This window comes from Macrosteles quadrilineatus, unplaced genomic scaffold, assembly GCF_028750875.1.
Source record: "Macrosteles quadrilineatus isolate MER2022 unplaced genomic scaffold, UCM_ALF_1.0 Scaffold_8__2_contigs__length_117827958, whole genome shotgun sequence".
Taxonomy (NCBI): Eukaryota; Metazoa; Arthropoda; class Insecta; order Hemiptera; family Cicadellidae; genus Macrosteles; species Macrosteles quadrilineatus.
The window spans coordinates 92534833-92554690 of record NW_026542601.1 but is presented as its reverse complement, the minus strand read 5'-3'; the positions used below and the strand labels follow the sequence as shown (position 1 = coordinate 92554690).

The 19858-nt window shown below is 33.5% G+C and overlaps 2 protein-coding genes across 2 annotated transcripts in view; both read right to left on the bottom strand.

Annotated features, from left to right (window-relative positions):
* The window catches only part of LOC129000574 (uncharacterized), a 53880-nt gene extending 48989 nt beyond the window's left edge, over window positions 1–4891 (bottom strand). Inside the window, exons 1-2 of the mRNA XM_054427535.1 lie at window positions 4818–4891; window positions 2971–3023 (exon numbers count right to left, since the gene is read on the bottom strand). Coding sequence (XP_054283510.1) covers window positions 2971–3022 — 52 coding nt within the window. The 5' untranslated portion in view covers window position 3023; window positions 4818–4891. The remainder of the gene's footprint in view (window positions 1–2970; window positions 3024–4817) is intronic.
* Window positions 4892–4934: 43 nt separating this feature from the next.
* Window positions 4935–19493, bottom strand: LOC129000904 (carboxylic ester hydrolase-like). The gene is made up of 11 exons (XM_054427983.1): window positions 19347–19493; window positions 16863–17028; window positions 16269–16421; window positions 15353–15506; window positions 14409–14594; window positions 12848–13050; window positions 12144–12303; window positions 11424–11590; window positions 10121–10271; window positions 9422–9554; window positions 4935–8804 (listed from the first exon to the last, which is right to left on the bottom strand). Exons 1-11 carry the CDS (start codon window positions 19400–19402, stop codon window positions 8558–8560), a joined length of 1776 nt encoding a protein of 591 aa, XP_054283958.1. The 5' UTR covers window positions 19403–19493; the 3' UTR covers window positions 4935–8557.
* Window positions 19494–19858: the final 365 nt, after the last annotated feature.

The window sequence follows — 19858 nt, the reverse complement described above, 5'->3', positions numbered from 1 at the left end:
TTAGTTGTAAGACCTTTTTTCCTGAATACAAAATTCTCACTTTACCAAGTGTGTACATTTTGCAGAATATCATTTTTGTAAAAACAAATATTGAACAATTCTCATCTCGCTCATTAACTCACAATCATTACACCAGACTAAGGAATAATTTAGAGTTACCATCATTAAGACTGGCCTCAACACAGCGCAGCTATAAATATTTACAACTTAAACTTTTCAATGCCCTCCCTGAAAATGTACGCAACTTGCCTATTAAGTCACTGAAAAATGTATTGACCGATTTTTTGAACAGAAAGGTTATCTACTCTATCGAGGAATTTTTATCTTTCAAACATGATGATTTTCTGTAAAATTCTAATTGTTAAGTAGGGTATTGTTTCTAAAGTATGTAATAATGGTTTCATGAACTGTGATATAATAGTCTTTCATAATAATGTTATTTCTGTGAACTTTATTTAAAAATTTATTGTTATTTAGTTTTAAGCTGTATCTCACTGCCAATTTTAGCCTTAATTATTTTGTTATAGGCACTTACCCAACTTGTTTGCTTAACTATAAACAGTATTATTATCATCATTATCAATACATCTCAAATACTTTTGTACAAAAACCCAGTATTATTAGTTTATTAGTATAGCATGTTCATCTATTTACACTTGACTCTGTACATTGTACTTTGAATTGTATATTATCTCCATTGACCTGGCCTATTGTATGACATGTATACTTAATGGCAATAAACTATTTGAATTTGAATCCTTCCTAGCCAAAAAAAAATTTTGATTTCAGATACGTCAACGTTTTAAACAAAGTTAAACTTCTAAGATTACTTATTGTAAGCTGTATCATCTTATGCCACTTAACTACCACTGAGAAAACTCAGCGAGAAAATAGATAATAGTATTTTAAACAGTGAGGTGCATGTAATGTATGTCTAATAGCTGGTGAATAAGTGATGGCATGTCTACTTTAGCAACCAAAAGTCTATGGTAGGCTCACATTTATTAACTTTCAGCAAATATGTTAAACAAACTCCCTCATACATTTATCATGCTATATGGAACATATAGGTACAGATATTTTAAGGCATTCACTCAAGGCCCCACTAGAAAAACAGGCCATGCCGCGCGGGCAGCACAACACTACGTCACAGTGGTGGATAGTTGTACTAAAATTTTACCATTAAAATCTGACAAATAGCCAGCCTATTTAACTAAAACATATGGGATATTGCAGTGAATCAACAAATCCATCCACTAGTGTGACGTCATGGATCCTGCAGCATGGCCTGTTTATCTAGTGGGGCCTTGATTCACTCCAGTTAAAGTAAGGTGATGTTTTGTTGTTTACTATACTAATGTACTTTGTTTCCTTTATTTAGCTAAACTCTTTAACTGAATATAACAATCTGTTTATAAACTATTTGTTTGCCTTCCACAACTATAATTTTGTTTTTGGTTTAGGATTTTTTAAACAAGTGTGGAGGATAGCAGCAATCAAGAGGATTATTTTGTCTTATTTATAAAATACTAGCTGTTGTACCCGTGCTTTGCACAGGATGAAGAAGACACAAAATAGAAACATTTTCATCTTTACATGTGTTGCATGTAATAGTTACACATCCGCCAACGCTTTTAGAAACAAAATTCAACTTTTATAGCCCTAATAGAAACGTTTAAGTTATGAATTTTAAATCTGGTAAGTAGTGGATACCACCATTTTGGTTTTGATTAATTTTAAATCTTGAGTAGGCTGATATGAGAAAAACTGACCAAATCTTCGAATAAAACTTTGACATACATGATTTACCTTCATCTCCCTTAGTTACATATCTTTTAATTTACTATTGACATTTTAAACTTCAATTTTGAAGTTGCAAAAATACTAATTATTAAATTTAAATGAACATTTTTCTTTAAATTTCACTCTTCTTTATATTAAATCACAAATCCTTCCATCTTCAGTTTCTTCACTCACAATAAATCATTAGCAAAACTAAGTCAGCTGCTATAAACTTTAGAAATATTGCTGTGCCTTATCAATACAGTCTTTTGAAATATTAAAGAAACTATATCTATAGGTACTATAAACAATTTTAAACAAATAATTTAGCATTAAAGACAGCAGACAAAACTATGATTATCAAAGCATCGAGGACTAAAAAATGCAAAACACAAATAATAAATGTATCAAATAAAGTAAATGTGAACTGAAAGCTATGTTAAGATAAAATAAGAGTATTTTGTATTACCATTTGATAATTAAATATATTTGATAAAATTATTTTTGTTACTATTTCATGTGAAATATTATGTAGCAAATGGCGAACCCTATTGCACTGTAAAATGTTTAAAGGGTAATAAAGATTCTTATTCTTATAGAACAAACACATATACAACAGATTTTAGAAAACAAAAATCAACGACGTACAATTTAGTTATTGATGATATTCTTTAGTTTAATTTAAGCATATGTTTAGCAAAAAAAAACATATAAAAAACAATGTGATGTGCAAGTTATGTTAAATTAATCTAACACATGTTAAGCAGTTTAGCAGTTCTTCTTGTTTACATTTAAATGTCAAAGCAAATGTAAACAAACATTGTTAGTGTTCTTGCAGCCATGGAGACCAATCAATATTTACTTTTAAAATGTTCACCTCAGAACTTTTAAAGCCAAAGGGGCAAAGCCTACGGTCAGTATCGAAATGTGAATAATCCTATAATGGTTCTTGGTATGGTAGCTATATTTTTGTAAAATTTAAGCCCAGTTGGGCCAGTAGTTTTTGCACCTATTAGTAACACACATACAGACAGACACCATTAGATTTTTATATAATAGTATAGAAGTATAGATTATTATGTAAATGCACACATTTTTTTATGACTCTCGGTACAGTATAAGTATGCTTGTTAGGAAATAGGCTGTTTTGAATAAATTTACATAATTTATTGAAATGGGTGGAAATACCTTTTTGAATTTTTCCATTCAATCTAAATGTCACATAGTCATCCGTGTTCATCCTGGAAATGAAAATATAATGTAATTAAAATGTTTGTTTATTTGTAAAAAATTCCAAAACTTATAGCTGAATAACCATGTACTTGATTATGTACAGTATACCTACTTAAATTTTAAATATTGATAAGCTAAGCTAAAGACAAATGTTTGAATATTGGCTTCCTTTTGACATTTTTGTTTGTCTTACATATCTAAACCTACAACATAGAATACATTGCCCTATTGCTGGATATTAAATAATGTTAGTTGAATAATTGCTACAGACAAGCCATGAATGGCTTTTTTTAGCTAAATTGTATGTGTTTTGTAAATTTGTATTTTTTGGAAATAAATAAAGCATATGTAACCATATCTTTAGATGTTTGGCTAAACCGGTAAGCCATATATTACCACGTACAAGATAGATAATCCTAACTTTTTTGAATGAATTTCCTTACTTTTTATTACTTTTTTGTTACTACAGGGTGTACTTGCTTGGATACTATTCAAGGTAAATTCTTTATTGTGCCTAAATGTTCTAAAAGAACTAGGGAATATTTAGTTCCATTCTTGTTAAATAGTTTACCGGTACAGCTGAGGAATATATGTTACTGTAGAGATTTAAAGATGAAGTTAAAGAATTTATATCTAGATCTGAGTTGAAAATAATTGTGTTTCATTATATTTTATCATTGTTGTTCACTGTTCCAAATGTTTATTATTATTACTTTTTTAATAGTTTATTTAATTGTTAAAATCTGACTACTTTAAATTCTATGATTGGTATGTATATTCTGTGTCATGATTTAGTTTACTTACATAAAAACAAGGGAAACAAAAGACTGATTATCAACAAAAGACTGATTGAATAAAAAAGAACTGTGAAATAACAAAAATTTTAATAATGCTGCAGACAAGCCATGAATGGCTTTTGTAGTTAAATTGCATGTTTTGTAAATTTGTATTTTTTGGAAATAAATAAACAAATAGAAAAAAATAAACATTTTATATGTCAAATTGAGGCTAAAATAATTAAATTTTGTTTCTCCTGTAGCAAAGGAGGAAACTTTGACCTTGGCATGCGCAAAACAGAGTAGTGTTTTGTAGAAATCGCCTTCACGTATTATATAAGGATTTCTAAATTATACTAAATTTAAATGTTATTGATGATAGTGAAATTTGACGCTGGTTTAATGAGTTTTGTGGTACCATAGTGTTTTGAAAAGACCTTCACTTGACCGGCTAAAAACAAATGATAACAGTCGAAGAAATCCGACAATTCTGTATCAGAAGCATGGAAAAATCTATTGACCGACGAAGTCTTCAGTTGAATATACCTAAATTGACACTTCATGATGTTATCTGTAAAAGATAAGAGTCTTTTTGTCAAAAAAGATTCTGTTAAGACATCAGATAAACCCGCCGATAGCCCTAAGTGTACAGACTTAGCCAGTTTTACGCTCTCATAAGATTGATGAAAATCTTAATTTTATCATCAAACTATTTCGAATTGTATCAAAGTATGAGAAAAAAAACTTTGTTCTTTTCCCTTCAATTTGATGCTCAAATCATATCTTGAATAGTCCCTGAGCAAAGACCGTTTAAATCCTGACATTATTTTATAAACACCCTGTATTATGTCACCAAAATAAGATTAGGTGTTAAGTAATAATTTGAAATTAAGTAAAACTAAAATTTTTGAAGATTTTAAACCAGTTTTGCTAGTTTCTGAAATCTGAATACTCTAAACAAAATTGTGTTTTTTCTAAACTAAAACATAAAATAACATATTACTAGCTCACTAACTGTATACCAACTTTGATATTGCTTGATATCAAACCTAAAATTAATTTGATCTTCATAGACACACTAAAACATAACTGTATCAGAGACTTGATAAAATTAATGTCACAGGGGCAAATACTTCATTTACATTTGATAAGATAAACACTTTATTGATATAACTGAACTGTCAAAGTAAACAAGGAAAATGTGGTCTTATATTGATCTAAACTAGAAATAAGAATGTAAAATAACTATATTGTTAACAATGTATGGTATAAAATGATGAATATTCTGAAAATCCCTAACTAACTGCTGATGAATTGTTCTCAGGATTATTCACAAACTTATGGTTTTTGTGTACATAATATTTAAAATTTATGTATATTTTGTAGTTTTTCAATATTTAATAGCTATTTACCTTACATGTGTAGTAAGAGCGTTTTTACATCACGCAGGTGAATGTTGTGCAACGAGCGGAAGCGAGTTGCATAATTTACCTAAGTGATGTAAACACGCTCTTGCGTAACGTGTAACGTACAAGATTTTACCTGACCCGACAATATACAGGAGGTTACGAACAATATTTTTCATTATCCATTTCACTCATCTTCTAACAGTAACGTTCATTTACAAACAAAAGCTAGGTTAGGAAAATTCTTCAAAACATAACAATAAAATTCAAGCGCACAGCTGATTTCTAGCGTTGAACCTCGTTGGCTCCATAGAGGTATATTTTTTTAAGTTAAGCACTCAATGTTATTTAAATGGGTTTCATTACATCACCGAGTGAGTTTTTTTCAACTTTACATCACTCGAGAAGTAACGAAGTTGTATACATCACGCTGTTGCATTTTTAACAGTCGATAAAGCAATTTTTAGGTATTAAATTCGTTAATGATGATGGTAAATAAATCTCTTGGCAGTGTTAAAATATTTTGTATGTACTATTTAACATTTTATTTAAATCATTACAGTAAACAGAAACTATCATAGTTAACATTTTACATGTACATCACAGTGCAGAATAAGTTGTGCAGTATTCTTTTATTCATGACGAGTTTTTAGCTAATATTAAATACGGTACATAAATTTAAACCTACAGACTATAACATTTATGTTCTTCATTAAAGATAATGAAGATAGCAAAGGTCAAAACATCCGAGAAACAACAATAAAGGTAAATGTAATATAGGTAAATGTAATAAATATGTTGTGAATGACTATTTTGTTAAATACAGAAATCCTGCTTACAAAACTAAACTATTCTATTCTATTCCAAACAATTGAACAGTAAATTGTTAACTACCAAGTTTCAAACAGTTAATCTCAAGAAACAATAGGGTAGTCAGATAACCCTAAAGTTTATATTGCTAAAGAAACTAAATTTTCTAACTTTTGCATGAAAATGATTAGTTTCACTGATAGTTTAACACGCCTCATTTGTGTTTTATGAATGGAGGTTCATTAATCATTATCCTGCACCACCAAAAAAAGATGAAATACCTAAGCTTATCTCTAGTACATTAGATTTAATCTCGTTCAAACACTTCGGCACCAGATCCCATGTATGAACTGGCGTGGTTAGCAAGTGACATGATGCTGTCTGTACTATCACTATACTACTACACTATCATATGAGTTAGGGGCACAATGCTGTTTAGAGGACCGACCAGGTCCCGCTGAAATGAATCACTCAGTTGGCGCAACCTGATGTGGAAAAGACAGGAGTTATTGTGTGTGCGTTGCTAGAGCTACACAACCTATCCTGTGTGTTTTTCACCTGCTGTTCCTGTGGACCAAAACCGGTCTCCCGAGACCGGTAAATTTCCATTTGCACAATTTATTTATTGACTTTGGACGTATTGGTGTATTTCTTTTGTATTTTTGCTTTTTATAAGACGTAACAATATATTTTATAGTTTTTTATTTTAGTTTGTGGTTTTTATAAAGATGTACTCCCCAATACCAAATTCTTATCAGCAGTTCCATGATTCACTGTTATTGAAATAAACAATGGTTGGGAAGGAGGAAGAGGCTGTATATAATTGTACCAGAGTGGCCGGCAATTTTGGACGCCATTTTTATTGGGAAAACTGCTCAAAACACTATTTCCGACCTGGATCCTCATTTCTGGCAACAAAAAGTAAGATCAATCATTTCAGCCTCTGGATTGCTTATATAATCAAATAGAAAATGTAAACTCTTACCTTAGCAATCCTTATTATGGTTCTCCGATATTAATTTTGAACCTGTAGGTTCATCTTCAGTCGGAAGTTTAGGTAGACCAAATGCTTATTATAAAATCCACCCGATGGGCTTCGTAAAAATGTTGACATTTAACACGAACACGTTACACATTACAATTGACATAAATATATAAATTATAGATTTAAATATTTATAAATATATACATAAATCGTGTTCGTGTTAAATGTCAACATTTCTACGAAGCCTATCGGGTGGATTTTATAATAAGCATTTGGTCTGCCTAAAATTCCGACTGAAGATGAACCTACAGGTTTGAAATTAATATCGGACAACCATAATAAGGATTGCTAAGGTAAGAGTTTACATTTTCTATTTGAAAAAATAAGATTTTATGTGAAAAAATTTCAGGTCCTAGTGAAGGACCCACTGATATATTTACCGCACTCAATTTGTTAAGAACAATCAACAGCTGGGTTTAATTTAAAACCATCTAGAAGCTACTGATGTTTCTCAGGACTGAACCAGCTACCCAACTAAGATTAGATTAGATTTATATGACACTGACACAAAGTTTGTTTTAATACAAAGATGAGGAGTGAAGGGTGAGTTTTGAATTAAGAAGATGATAGCTTTGTTACTGACTTAGTTCAGCTTGCTTTTTAGCCAGGACCATTCATTTATTGAACGTACAGGATTCAAACGCTTGGGTTTGATTTCAAACTTTCTAAAAGCTATTCACATTTCTCAAGGTTTGAACTGGCAACCTACTGATTACTCGAAGAGTGCTAAATCCACTTGACTACCCAGCAACCATATCATACGAAACCTATACCAAAAAGATATGTATAAGAGGATCTACTGTACAGTACTGTACTATCAACTATAATGATTCACAAATTAACCTACAAACTAATTTGATTTAATGCTATACACTATAAACTATGACTATATAGAGATGTAGACATCTCTTCCACATGTTAGCTGCAGAAAGTTTTTGATTTGACATTAACATAGTTGAATTGAGGCAACAACAGAGTGCTGCTGCCAAATTACTGATTTCTGTTGAATATTAAATTACCAATATTATCCCTCTTAGCTTTTGAAGATTCTATAATTATAATGTTGTGACGTAAAAGATTCTATCGTTCATAAGTTTGGTTTGATTAAGACCTTAATCACACCATTATAAATTATAAAATCTTCAAAAGCTAAGAAAGAAAATATAATTTCGACACAGAGTAGCTCACACTCTGTAAGCAACTCATTCAACTATGTTCCACGAATACTAGAAAAGACCCGGTATGGATCATAAACATAAACAAATGACATTCTTGGCCCGAAAGTAAACATTATTTAACATTAATTACATGGAACTGTTTAAACCATATGTTAATGCTACTAGTATAGAATTCGGGCCAAAAACGTCATTTGTTTATATTTATGATCCATACCGGTATTTTTCTAGTATTCGTGCTATGTTCTATCCTCATGGAAAATTGGCTACAGCTGACCCATACGGATGGGATGTCTACCCTAAAATACAAAAGTCAATGCTAACTGTCTGTTAGTTTTGCGATCTGTCGCTTAGCCAAATAAACATGGCAACTCCAACTAGCACAAGTGCACACGTCGGGTACAAATGTGAAGAGCTTGAAGGAGTAATGGTGTCCCAAAGAGCAACTCTTGCTGCCAGGAAATCTTGCTCCACCATCTTCAGAGTATTGTTGATAAGAAGATAGTTAGTCATCACTTTTCCAACTGGTTTCCATTCAACATCCTCCAAGACAGGGTCCTTTTCAACTGTTGGCGTTCTGAAATTTATAAATTATTTTATTAAAAGTTTTGCTGAAAATCTGTATGTATGAAACGTTATTTTATTCTTGTATAACAGTTGCTATTCCAGTTTCAAGAACTTGAATTATACTAATCGCCTTATTTTGGAGCCTTCATTCTTTAGGTTAAGGTTTATATTCACATGTACATTTTGCCTGCTTTTGTGGTATCTTCAGGGGAGGTAAGAAGATACAGTGAATATAAACCTTTGCACCAAGATCAATTGCAACCAAAAGGTAATTAATATTGACAAATACAATTAAACTAAACATTATACACTTAAGTGTAACATTTGGGTGTCAAAAAGTCATACTCTTTTTTGTATAATTTCCCTACCTCTTTGAACCTCACATTTGATTAGATTTGATATATACAAAGCTGACACACCAAGGTGATTATGGTGAAGACAAGTGAAAGAAAATCATGCCAACATAGGCATCAGGCCTGTGAATGGAACATATCAAGCAAAGCAAGATGTGACAGAACCAATAAATTTTACCAATAAACTAACGTAATTCAGTTTGTGTGATTATGGTTTAATGTAAGCTATATTCTTAAATTTATAAGAACACTGTTTCTTTGTTTCGCTTCTTACCCAAACTTAGCAAAGTTTGTCCACATTCTAGCCATTCTCCTCCAAGTTTTCATTTCATCTGAATCTTCTTCTGCCTCTTGATTTACTTTGTCTCTTTCGAATAAATAACTCAATTCTTCAGCATGTGAAACTCCTAAAAAAAGGCAACATAAAAGTAGCAGCCTTATACAAGGTGTCCTTAGTGAACATCCAAACTATGAAAATTGTTCTATGCGTCAAAATAAAGAAAAAGCAGAACACTGAGAGTAAAATTCTTCATTTTATTGAGGACCAGCAGAGTACCCAGCCTTTCGTACAGGGTTGGCATATAAGTATAAAATGATTATTGCAGTTATAGGAGAGGACACGGTTATAATATATTATAAAAAAAACTAACTTGGTCCAATTTGAAATTTTTTTATGGCTTTCCTTATAGCAATTTCCTTTTTATAAACTTAAACTTCTAAAAAAGGTCTGATTTTATAACAAAATTTCAAGAACACACTTATCTAGCATTTCAAATTCCCTATAAAATTCTTCTAGTATTCAAAATATCAATATATATTTCAAACCTAAAAAAACAATTCATTAGCAACCGTTTATTTCACAATTTTCTATTGTTTAATATTTTCCACATAGTTAATTGTAAAATTTTCTTTTATTTATAAAAATTTGTTTGTTTGAAATAATCTGTTACAAATTTTAACTAAATTTTCTTACCTGAAAAAGTGAATTTATTTTCCAGAAATTTTACAAAAAATTCCTTGAATTTTCCATTGAAAGCAAAGTAATACAAATACACAGGAGCTCGTTCTCTGTAAACTCTTGCACTGACAGCCGTGGAGTACCCAAACATCTGATCTGTAAACATCTGTAAGTGTGTGATTTATTAATACCATTGATTAATCATTCTCTTTCATAGATTTAGGTAAGTCTCAGCATAGATAAAACATACTCCCTTAGTAGATTTCTCATCCTTATGGAACAGCTGAAGACAATTTTATTATTAGTTCATGTACGGTTTATGTAGAGGTCGTGTTTTGTTTACAATTTGTTCCCCGTTATTACCGCCATTTAAAACCTCGTTTAACCAAATAATACGATCTAATCATAAACAATAACTTGTCCCCTAGTTATATAACCAAACAGTAAAGCACAAATCAAGAAATTCACCCTAAAATAATGGAAACAAAGTTTCATCGACACTAGCGCCTTTGTGTCACGTACATGAACTAGACACGAAAAACGTGCTTCAAAATTTACAATGGGATGAGAAGTCTACTTGTGTTGGTTAGTCTATGGTCTCAGCTATCCTTTTTCCATTATTTTAACAATAATTTATTGAGAAGGGGACACCTCCTAGGTGTGTATTTCGCTGCAAATATGGAGTGAGATACCTTTGTGTAGCTTTGTTACTGACTAAGACCATCTGTTTCATTAGTCAGGAAAATTGATTAAAAGTCCAATTAAGAACAGCTGCGTCTAGCCACCTAAAAGCTAATGTTCTTCTCCAGATCGAACCCAGGGCCGTATTAAGAATCTGTGAGGCCCCCTGCGGCTGTCACCAGAGAGGTCCCTCTATATTCTGAGTCTTATTTGAAGGTTGGAACTTAAGGGCTTAGAAATAAACGTGGTATTGCTTTAGCTAGAGGAATTGAACTGATTTAAAGGATGAAAGATCTGAAAAAGATTTAACAACAGCAATAAGTCTACTATTACCATAGACAAAAAGAATGAAATATAGACTGTCAGCCGTGCTGCGGTTGCTATGGCTACCATAGGTTCCGGCGCACACCGCTGTAGTTTACGTAGCGCCTACGCCGTAACTACCGAGGTGCTCCAAGCGGTGTGCGCCAGAACCTATGGTAACCGCAGCATAGCTGACGGTCTATATTTAATTCTTTTTGTCTATGCTATTACAAACTGAAAGCCAATGTGTTATAGATGAGATATAGAAATAGCTACCATCAGCACCTTCCCACAGGGGATTTACTAACAAGAGGTTTAAATATTAATAACTCACGTCTACATATCCTCTAAGATTCTTCTCTGAAGGTGGCTCTTTAAAGTAGAAATTGTTCAGTCTGTCAGTGAGAAGTTTTAACCTCTCTTTGTTGCATTTCTTCACTATACTATATGGGATCACTTGGTCAAGATTATTTGTTATGTTTCTAATTTGTTCTTTGCTACCTGTAACCAAAATACATCAGACAATATTCATTATTTAACAGAGTTTACATATATTTATACTAACAACAAAAGCTTTATGTAAAACAGGAAACAAACGAGAAGTTGTTATTTAGTCATGCATAGGTATAAGCTTTCTATAGTCATTATTACTGAAAAGCTGTCCTCTAGATCATTGGGGTTGAAATAAATGTCCCTGGTAAAAAAAACTGCTTCTGTGTCCTATCTGAATAAAACACGTCTTTAGCATAGATATCGTTTATGACTCAACATCTTCAAACCCTATGAGGCTATATAGGCCCTAGCCCAGAACTATTTCAAACATTAATTCAGGCTCGGCCTAGAGGGTTATGGTATTATTTCTTAGATAAAATCCATTGGTGATTGGCGGGATTTGAAACCAGTACCTCGGGACTAAAGTTTTACGCTCTACCACAAGACCACCCCTACATCAAGTGATTTTCTATCGTTCAATGTAACTAATAAACTTAACCAATCTAATGCCCATAATATTGTGCATCTTTCTAGAAAGGTATAAATCAAAACAATTACTTACGCAGCATCATCATTCCTTCGTCGCTGTTTATGCCCATAATGAAAGGAACAAACGACCCTTGCTTGAGCTCTATGAGTCTGGTTGGAATCTCTGGCAAAAAAGGTTTTGGACTGTTCTTGTCCACATTAGGAATAAACACCAGACTTTGTTTCCTTCCATTCTGTGGACAGATAAAATATATCCCTTAGCATAAATTTAACTTGCTAGACGACCACAATGTTTGTTGTTTGTTTACGATTGTTGGCTTATGAACAAAAGTGGTACGAGTGCATAAGTAGAGCTAGATAGCTGAGTGGCTACAATGCTAGTCTAGTATTGAGTAGGTTATTGAAGGTTCGATCCCGAGAAAAGTGAGTAGCTTTTTAAAGGATGAAACTGAATCCAGCTGTCCTTGATAATTTGGGCTTTAATAAATGGCCCTGTCCAAAGAAAAACAGCTGGTCAGTCACAAAGCCACACATAGCATCTTACTTCAACTCTAGACTCATCTTGTATTCACATTCATTTTACCAATATGCACCACGATGTAGTTACTGCTAAAAAAATATTATGGCGACAAAATGTCCTTTTGAACCATTCAAAGGCCATCCAAACTAAATGAAGGCTATGTCAGGGAAATGAGGGAAACATTACTAAATTTCTATTATCTAGCAAATGGGTGTAAAAAGATGTATAAGGAGGAAGGCACATAGCAAACCACACACCACTAGCAAAGATGGCACCTTCTGTTGAGCCGACACAATGTCTTCAGCATTCACTAGCAATAGACACCTAGAGACATCATCTAAGTCCTCATAAGTGCAGTTTACCATCTTAGCTAATGCTTTCCCGTAGGCCTGGCCATTCTCCGTTACCGCCCAGTCTCCTAGAGCAGTCCCACTCTCTCCGATCACTCGTTGGAACAGACCTGGAGAATAAACACAATATGAGTCATCACACACCATGCTGAAAGATTTGATTATTGGGCTAAATACATTGTCATGGCTAAAGAAACAGCTGATCTAATAGTCTGTAACAAAAGCTACACAAGGCTCTAATAGTCTGTAATAAAATCTACACGAGTCATCTTACTTGTCGCAAACTCACTTTTCACTCATATTTGGGTTGAAATACATATCTTAGCCATGTTTTCATCCCATTTTATAGATATAGCAATTTTAAACGTGTCTAACTTAAAGGTCAGATTCCAAGAGGCTTTCAGGGCATTTAAATTCCTTCAAAACAGATAAGGAGGACCTAAATTCGCTAGTGTAAATATCGTTTAGTTCAGGGACGTATTTAAGTATCCTTAAATAAAGGACGTAGAAAGTAAGGGACGTATTCGTTGCCGCCTCCAGGCAACGAAGTTTGCCGCTGCCCCCCCCCCCCCACAACTTATCAGCACACTCCCCGACCTCACTAATATCACACCAATGGACAATACATGCCCTGTCAGCTGATTTTGTAGAAAAATAATCTGCAATATTGCATGCTGCATCAACAAATTTAATAACTTTTGAGCCCTTATAAGGGACGGTTTTTTGCGTTGTTTTTATGCAGAACGTGATTTTGACTTGAATACACGGTATGCAAACCAATCAGTAATTATAATCGCGCTTTGAGGCGTGAAACGGCACACAAAATCGTCTTTATACAAGGGATCATATAACTGTCATTTAAGGGGATACAGTACATTTTTGAGACATTATGACTTTATTTATTGTAATAGCATTACACCTGGTCCCAAAAATATCCGAAAATAAAACGGTTCAAAGATTGGTTTTGTCTACTGAGTTCTGGAATCATTTTATACTTGATCAAAATATTTTTAATGGCCGTTTTGCCGTTCCTAGAATTATATGCTAAACGTTTATTTTTTTAGATTAACCCCCGATTTTTAACCCCCAAAATTTTGCCGCCCCTAAAATTTTCAGCCCTAGGCAGGCGCGTAGTCCGCCTATTCGGAAATATGTCCCTGGTTTAGCTAGTAAATATTTCTTCTTAACCTAATAGAGGGACTTTTTAATTGTACCAGTACTAAAACAGTAGCTTCAAATATAAATAAAAATTTAAAAAAAAACATGTAGAAGTTTAAGTACATATAAAGTAACTATTTTGAAATGAACATTAAAGTTTGAAACTATGGTTGTATAGCTATAAAACTATTATCATTCACTCTTAAATAAATCATTCTCACTTGGCATAGGGATTTCAACCTTCTATTCAAATAGATCGGTATATAATTAGCAATTTGACCATTTCTTAAAACAAGAAAAGAGAAGTTACCCTTAGCGAGAGGGGAGAGGTAATGTAGATGGACAGACGCAGATCCTGCACTTTCTCCAAACAATGTTACATTGTTAGGGTTTCCTCCAAACTTCCGGATCTCTCTCTGAACCCACCGGAGTGCACACATCTGATCCTTCAACCCAGCATTGCCGGGAATATCCGGTGTGTCCAGAGTCAGGAAACCTTCGTAACAATCGTGGTACATATTAATTGTTTTCAATACTTTAATGCTAAAGGCTGTAATACGCAGAGTGAGTTTACAGTCTACTGGCCAGCTTTCATGCAACAAGGATCGCGATTTAGCGGTATTATACTCAACACACTCGCTTTGTAGCTGAGCTGGCCATTAAAAAAAAACTCTGGAAAAAGTTTACTCTGATTAAAAAGGTGACTTTACACACAACTTACAAGGTGTTGAGCAAATTAGATTGTGCAATCCCAGTTGCTTTTGCACAAGAAAAAAAAGTAGGATTATAGTCATGATGATTTCTGAGGAATTGGAGTTGTTTAAGTGCTTCCCAAACAGTCTTATTTTTTACTTCCTGTCTAGTAGCTTATAATATTTCTCTGTGTAATGGACCCTTTAAGCAGATAGTTTTATCCCTAGGGTAAAAATAATCTGCTGATGTCAAGGACAACAACAGTAAATTTCTTAGTTTACTTCAATTGCAAATAATACAGTCTCAGTGATAGTTGTTATTTTATGTTCAGTTGGAAGCCATTTTAAAAACGTGTAAAGTTCATAAGGTTTATTTCTGACCCTCGAGTTTAAAGCCTCGGCTTGCACCATTTGTTAAGTACATGTGGGAAAAAGTCACTTTATACAGGGTCTAAAGTCAAAAAGCACTGTTTAAAAAAAACTTTTAGAGGCTAATGTTAACCACACAACTTTATGGTAAAATATTTTAATAACAACAATATAACTTTTTTTTAAGTTTTACCTAGTGCTCCAAGTCGATAATTGAGTGTAACCACAATTACACCTTCTCCCACCAAAATGTCAGGACCATAGCGGAAGTAGCTTCCAGATCCCTCGATGAACGCACCACCGTGCACCCATACCATCACTGGTAACAGCTCTTCTTTTTTGGGGTACTGGGAATATTGAGTAATTGGTTAATTAATCATTTTTATACTTTAAAAAGAGATGTATGTACTTGGTATGTGTATGTTTGTTTTGGTTTTGGACAAAGGTAAAGAATCAACTGGGCTGAAATAGTACACAAAAGTTGACCAATCAATGGCAATATAAATGTTGCTAACACTTTTGAATCTTTAGGTAGAGTCTAAAAATCTAATTTAAAAGTGCCTGTGGCCAGACAGTTAACACTTTGAGCTCCACGGATTATTTAGTGATTCAATTATACCTTTTTTATTATGCTTTACCTTTTTATTTTTGAGTGCCCCCCCCCAAAAGGGGGGACTTGGGGGGTAACTCAAATATTTTAAAAGTAAACCCCCTTCAAAACACCTCATTTTGAAGTGTTTACAAAAACTTAAAGAATGGTGAAAACTAGAGGTCGCTATCTCTTCTCTATCCAAAATGGTAGCCCGTCAAATGTTGTGGAAAATCAAAGGTAAAATTGGTTCGTAATGGTAATATTGGCTACCATTTTGGATAGAGAAGAGATAGCGAACTCCATATACGTTTCCTATATCAGTTATTGCTTTCAACCATTTTATTGAATGTTCCTATCATGGATAGTGGTAAGTGGATTATTTACTCTCGATATTTTATTCTTGTGTCCGATATATTAGGCCTTGAAGCTCAAAGGGGCCTTATTTATCAAATTGAATATAATATTTGTTGTATTTTTGTTTTTTTTCCTAAGGGTTTAATAAAACAAAAACCATTACCACTGGTGAATGGACGTTCAAGTATAAACAGTCCTCGCTCATTTCAAATGTTATGTTCTTGTGGCCAATGATGAAGTTGGAGTTCTGCATGCAGGATGGTTGGTCTTCCGAACAATTCCTTACTGATGTCCAACTCTCTGGAGGAACAGGGTACTGTAAACATTCAAGAGGTTAATCGTAAGCAAACTATGAGGCTATTCAAATGTATGCTGTAATTTCATCAGCACCTATTGACCTATTGACGCTCACCCAGAAATATGGCATTCATTTGGTTACGTAAGACATCGCTGCATATTTTAACCATGAATTGGAGTAGGATAACCTGTGCATTACTGACCAAGATCACCTGTTTCTTTAGTCAGAACCATTTAAAAGCCCAAGGATCAAGGACAGCTGGGGCCAGTTTTGAACTATGAAAACGCTCTTGACTTTTATAAGGATTGAACTAGTAATTTTATGAATACGAAACAAGCACTATCAACTAATCAGCTATATAGCAACTATCCCCTTTCTTCCAAAAAGGTATTTTATAAAGCATGTGTCTTGTAAAAGTTACTGTTAATAAAATTAACATTAAAATAAAACTATCCTTACATTAAAACGTAGGTTTCCCACTGGAGGTGCTGCATAAGGAATACCTCTGAAGGCATATATCGGTTTCTTAGTCCAAGAGGATGTATATTTAAATCCTTGTACGGGACCAAGTGAAGTTTCTACGATAGGGGAGTTTTCATCAGTTTCATTATCTGCTTGGATTCCACTGAAACATGGCACACATTAGTATGATTAAAATATGTTACACTAGCAGATCCTTGCTAGAGATCCATACAGTAATCCAGAGTACCGGGAACATTGTTCATCATGATATTTATTGTAAAGTCATATATCTTACTAACAGAAGCAATTTTTTTGGTGCACAATATGCTGCATGACCCACAGAGTGTTGTCTCTTTGTAAGCCCGACTATTTACGCGAGAGGCTTTCTCTTCGCGATGAGGTTTCCCAGCGCAGGACACGTCATGGTGGGATGCTTCACCTCCGAAGAGTTTCTCTAGAGCTTGGGAAGAAGTGCTTCTCGTACTTTGGACCTCCATTGTACATTGACCTACCCGACGGTCTGAAGGTTGTTGCATCTAGCAAAACATTTTAAGAAAAACTTTAGATATGTTTTTAAAAAGTTGTTAATTATTGTCTAAGTGTGTAACGGCCAAATATTACAATAAGATATCTAGTACAGTGGCAAAAGTTGTTCTGAAAAGCTTGTGTACCAGAGGAACACTTAATAAAGACATTTAAATTTTTGTATACATTTTTATTGCAAATTGTGAATGAAAATCTGATTGAATAACCCTAAAATGGTAATGCTGGTTAAAAACGATCTTGCACATAGTGTTACTCCTTTAAGGGAACTTGAACAAAGTAATGAATGTGACAAGTTAATTGTAGTAATTAAGGTATCCAAATTGTCAACGTTTGTTGTCATCTAAGAACTAAATCACAATATTTTACCAACCTCACTACAATGTCAACAGATATACCATAAATAGACAAGCAGCTGTATGGTATTTAGAATTGTGAATTTAGTATACCAATTTTATACTTACAAAAACAATAGAAAATTGGAAAAATTTAATATTTTAGAGATGTATAGCTCTTTAGGCTTAGTATTTACTTATTATATTTTTGTTCTCAATGTAGTGAATATGCATTCCAAAAGCCATTAAAAAACTTTTTCCTTTTGTTTAGATATAATATCATAAGAACACATGGCTAAACTAAGGTTAAACAATAAGTATGTTTGGACAGAATGATAAGGATTTAATCTGTCCTACTTACTGGTCAACTCTGTGTGTTAATTCTCACTAAAACTTTTAGAGTAAAAAACTCCCCCTTAAAAATTTACAAAAACATAAGTATCAGTTAAAAACACAATAAACGGGATTGAATAGTCTTGTATGAATAACTTTTAAGGAATTGCTTTACTTTCTGCTGTGTGAAGTAGTTCATAAATAATACTAGAAGGTCATCTCTTGAGAAACAATCCTTCTTCAGGAGAAATCTCCCTCACCTTTCTCCTGTTTTATTGAGAATTAATTTAATTTAATAGTCACTTATAATTTGTTAGTTCTTAGGGTTTTTTTATTGTGGACAACAATCTACAAGTTCTAAATAATATATTATCTTAAGAGTTTTTTGATACTATGTGAACATGATTTTAAGTCAGATAAGTGTGCACCTTTCAGTGCACTCAACTGTACCTCATGAATGCATGTTCAACTACCTACTAAAAATATTTTAAACCTAAAAATTCAGATAAAAACTGTTTTTCTTAGGCTCACTCTGCGGCACGCCGCACGCCGCTGCGTTCGACGGCCCTGTAAGTGCATTGAGTTAAATGGGTGCTTTTATACTCTGCTGCGGCCAGTGCACGCCCCCACGACTGGCTAGATGCACGACGGCGCACCTAGGAGCCGCAGAAACGTGCAGCCTCTAGGTGCATTGCGTTATATGGGAGCTTTTATACTCAGCGGCGCTGTCAAGTGCTACCAACTGATCAAAACAAACTCAGCACACCACGGTACTACCTTGCCTCCCCACATTTCACTTTCTGTTGCCACTATGGTAGGTGCTTTTCTTTTTCTTCTCTTAGCATCAGTTTGCAAGTTTTGTGTATGTAAAATTACGGTAAAATTGAAGTAAATATAAAATCCCTAAGTTGGTAGCCCTGATACCTCCACCGATGCCATGGCTGCCGCACAAACATGCGGCGCTTGCCGTTGAACATAGTGGCATGCGGCTCGCCACATAGTATAAAAGGAGCCTTACCATATGTTAGAAATAAAATTATAAATAGTCTAATTAAACAAGCAATGTGTTAAAACATGAAAATATATTTTACTAAAAATATATATTTAGCCTAAAAAGTGTAAATTGCAAATATTTTTGTGCTCTACTAAGCTGAAAATAAAATTAAGAAGAGCCCTAACAGCCAACAAATCATGTACACAAAACAATAGTTTTACATAAAAAATTGACTTAACCTAAAAACAACAATGATAAAAAATACTGTTTTCTTACTGAGCTAGAAATAAAATAAGGAAAAGCGTAGAGGTAATCCTCCGTCCAAATGCCATGTTACACTTTGTCACAATAACTAGGTAACCACAACAATCATCAGAACACTTCAGTTCAAGTATAGTGACTGAAGGTTCACAATGATGTAACACTATTATTCAACACAATGGTCACTGGTCAAAATATAGCAATGCGTGAACAGAAAGATAATAACTCAGATGATAAGGCCTTATTTGCTTATGAAGGTCGATGCGACGGTTAAGTTTGAATCGGAATATGCTGTGTGGGATATTGAATTTCAATTTGATCAAATTATGACTGAAGGTTCTAAAGAAGTAATTTAGAGCAGCATGAATAAGTTAACTTGTAATTGTGTTAGGAATGTCTTTTAATAAAGAAGTTTTTTTGTATCGTGGCTTGTTAGTGGATAATTATTGGGATTACTTAATTGACAGGAAAATAATTTGGCTTTAGAACAAAATTCTTTGATGAATGAAGAACCAGTATTTTAGGTG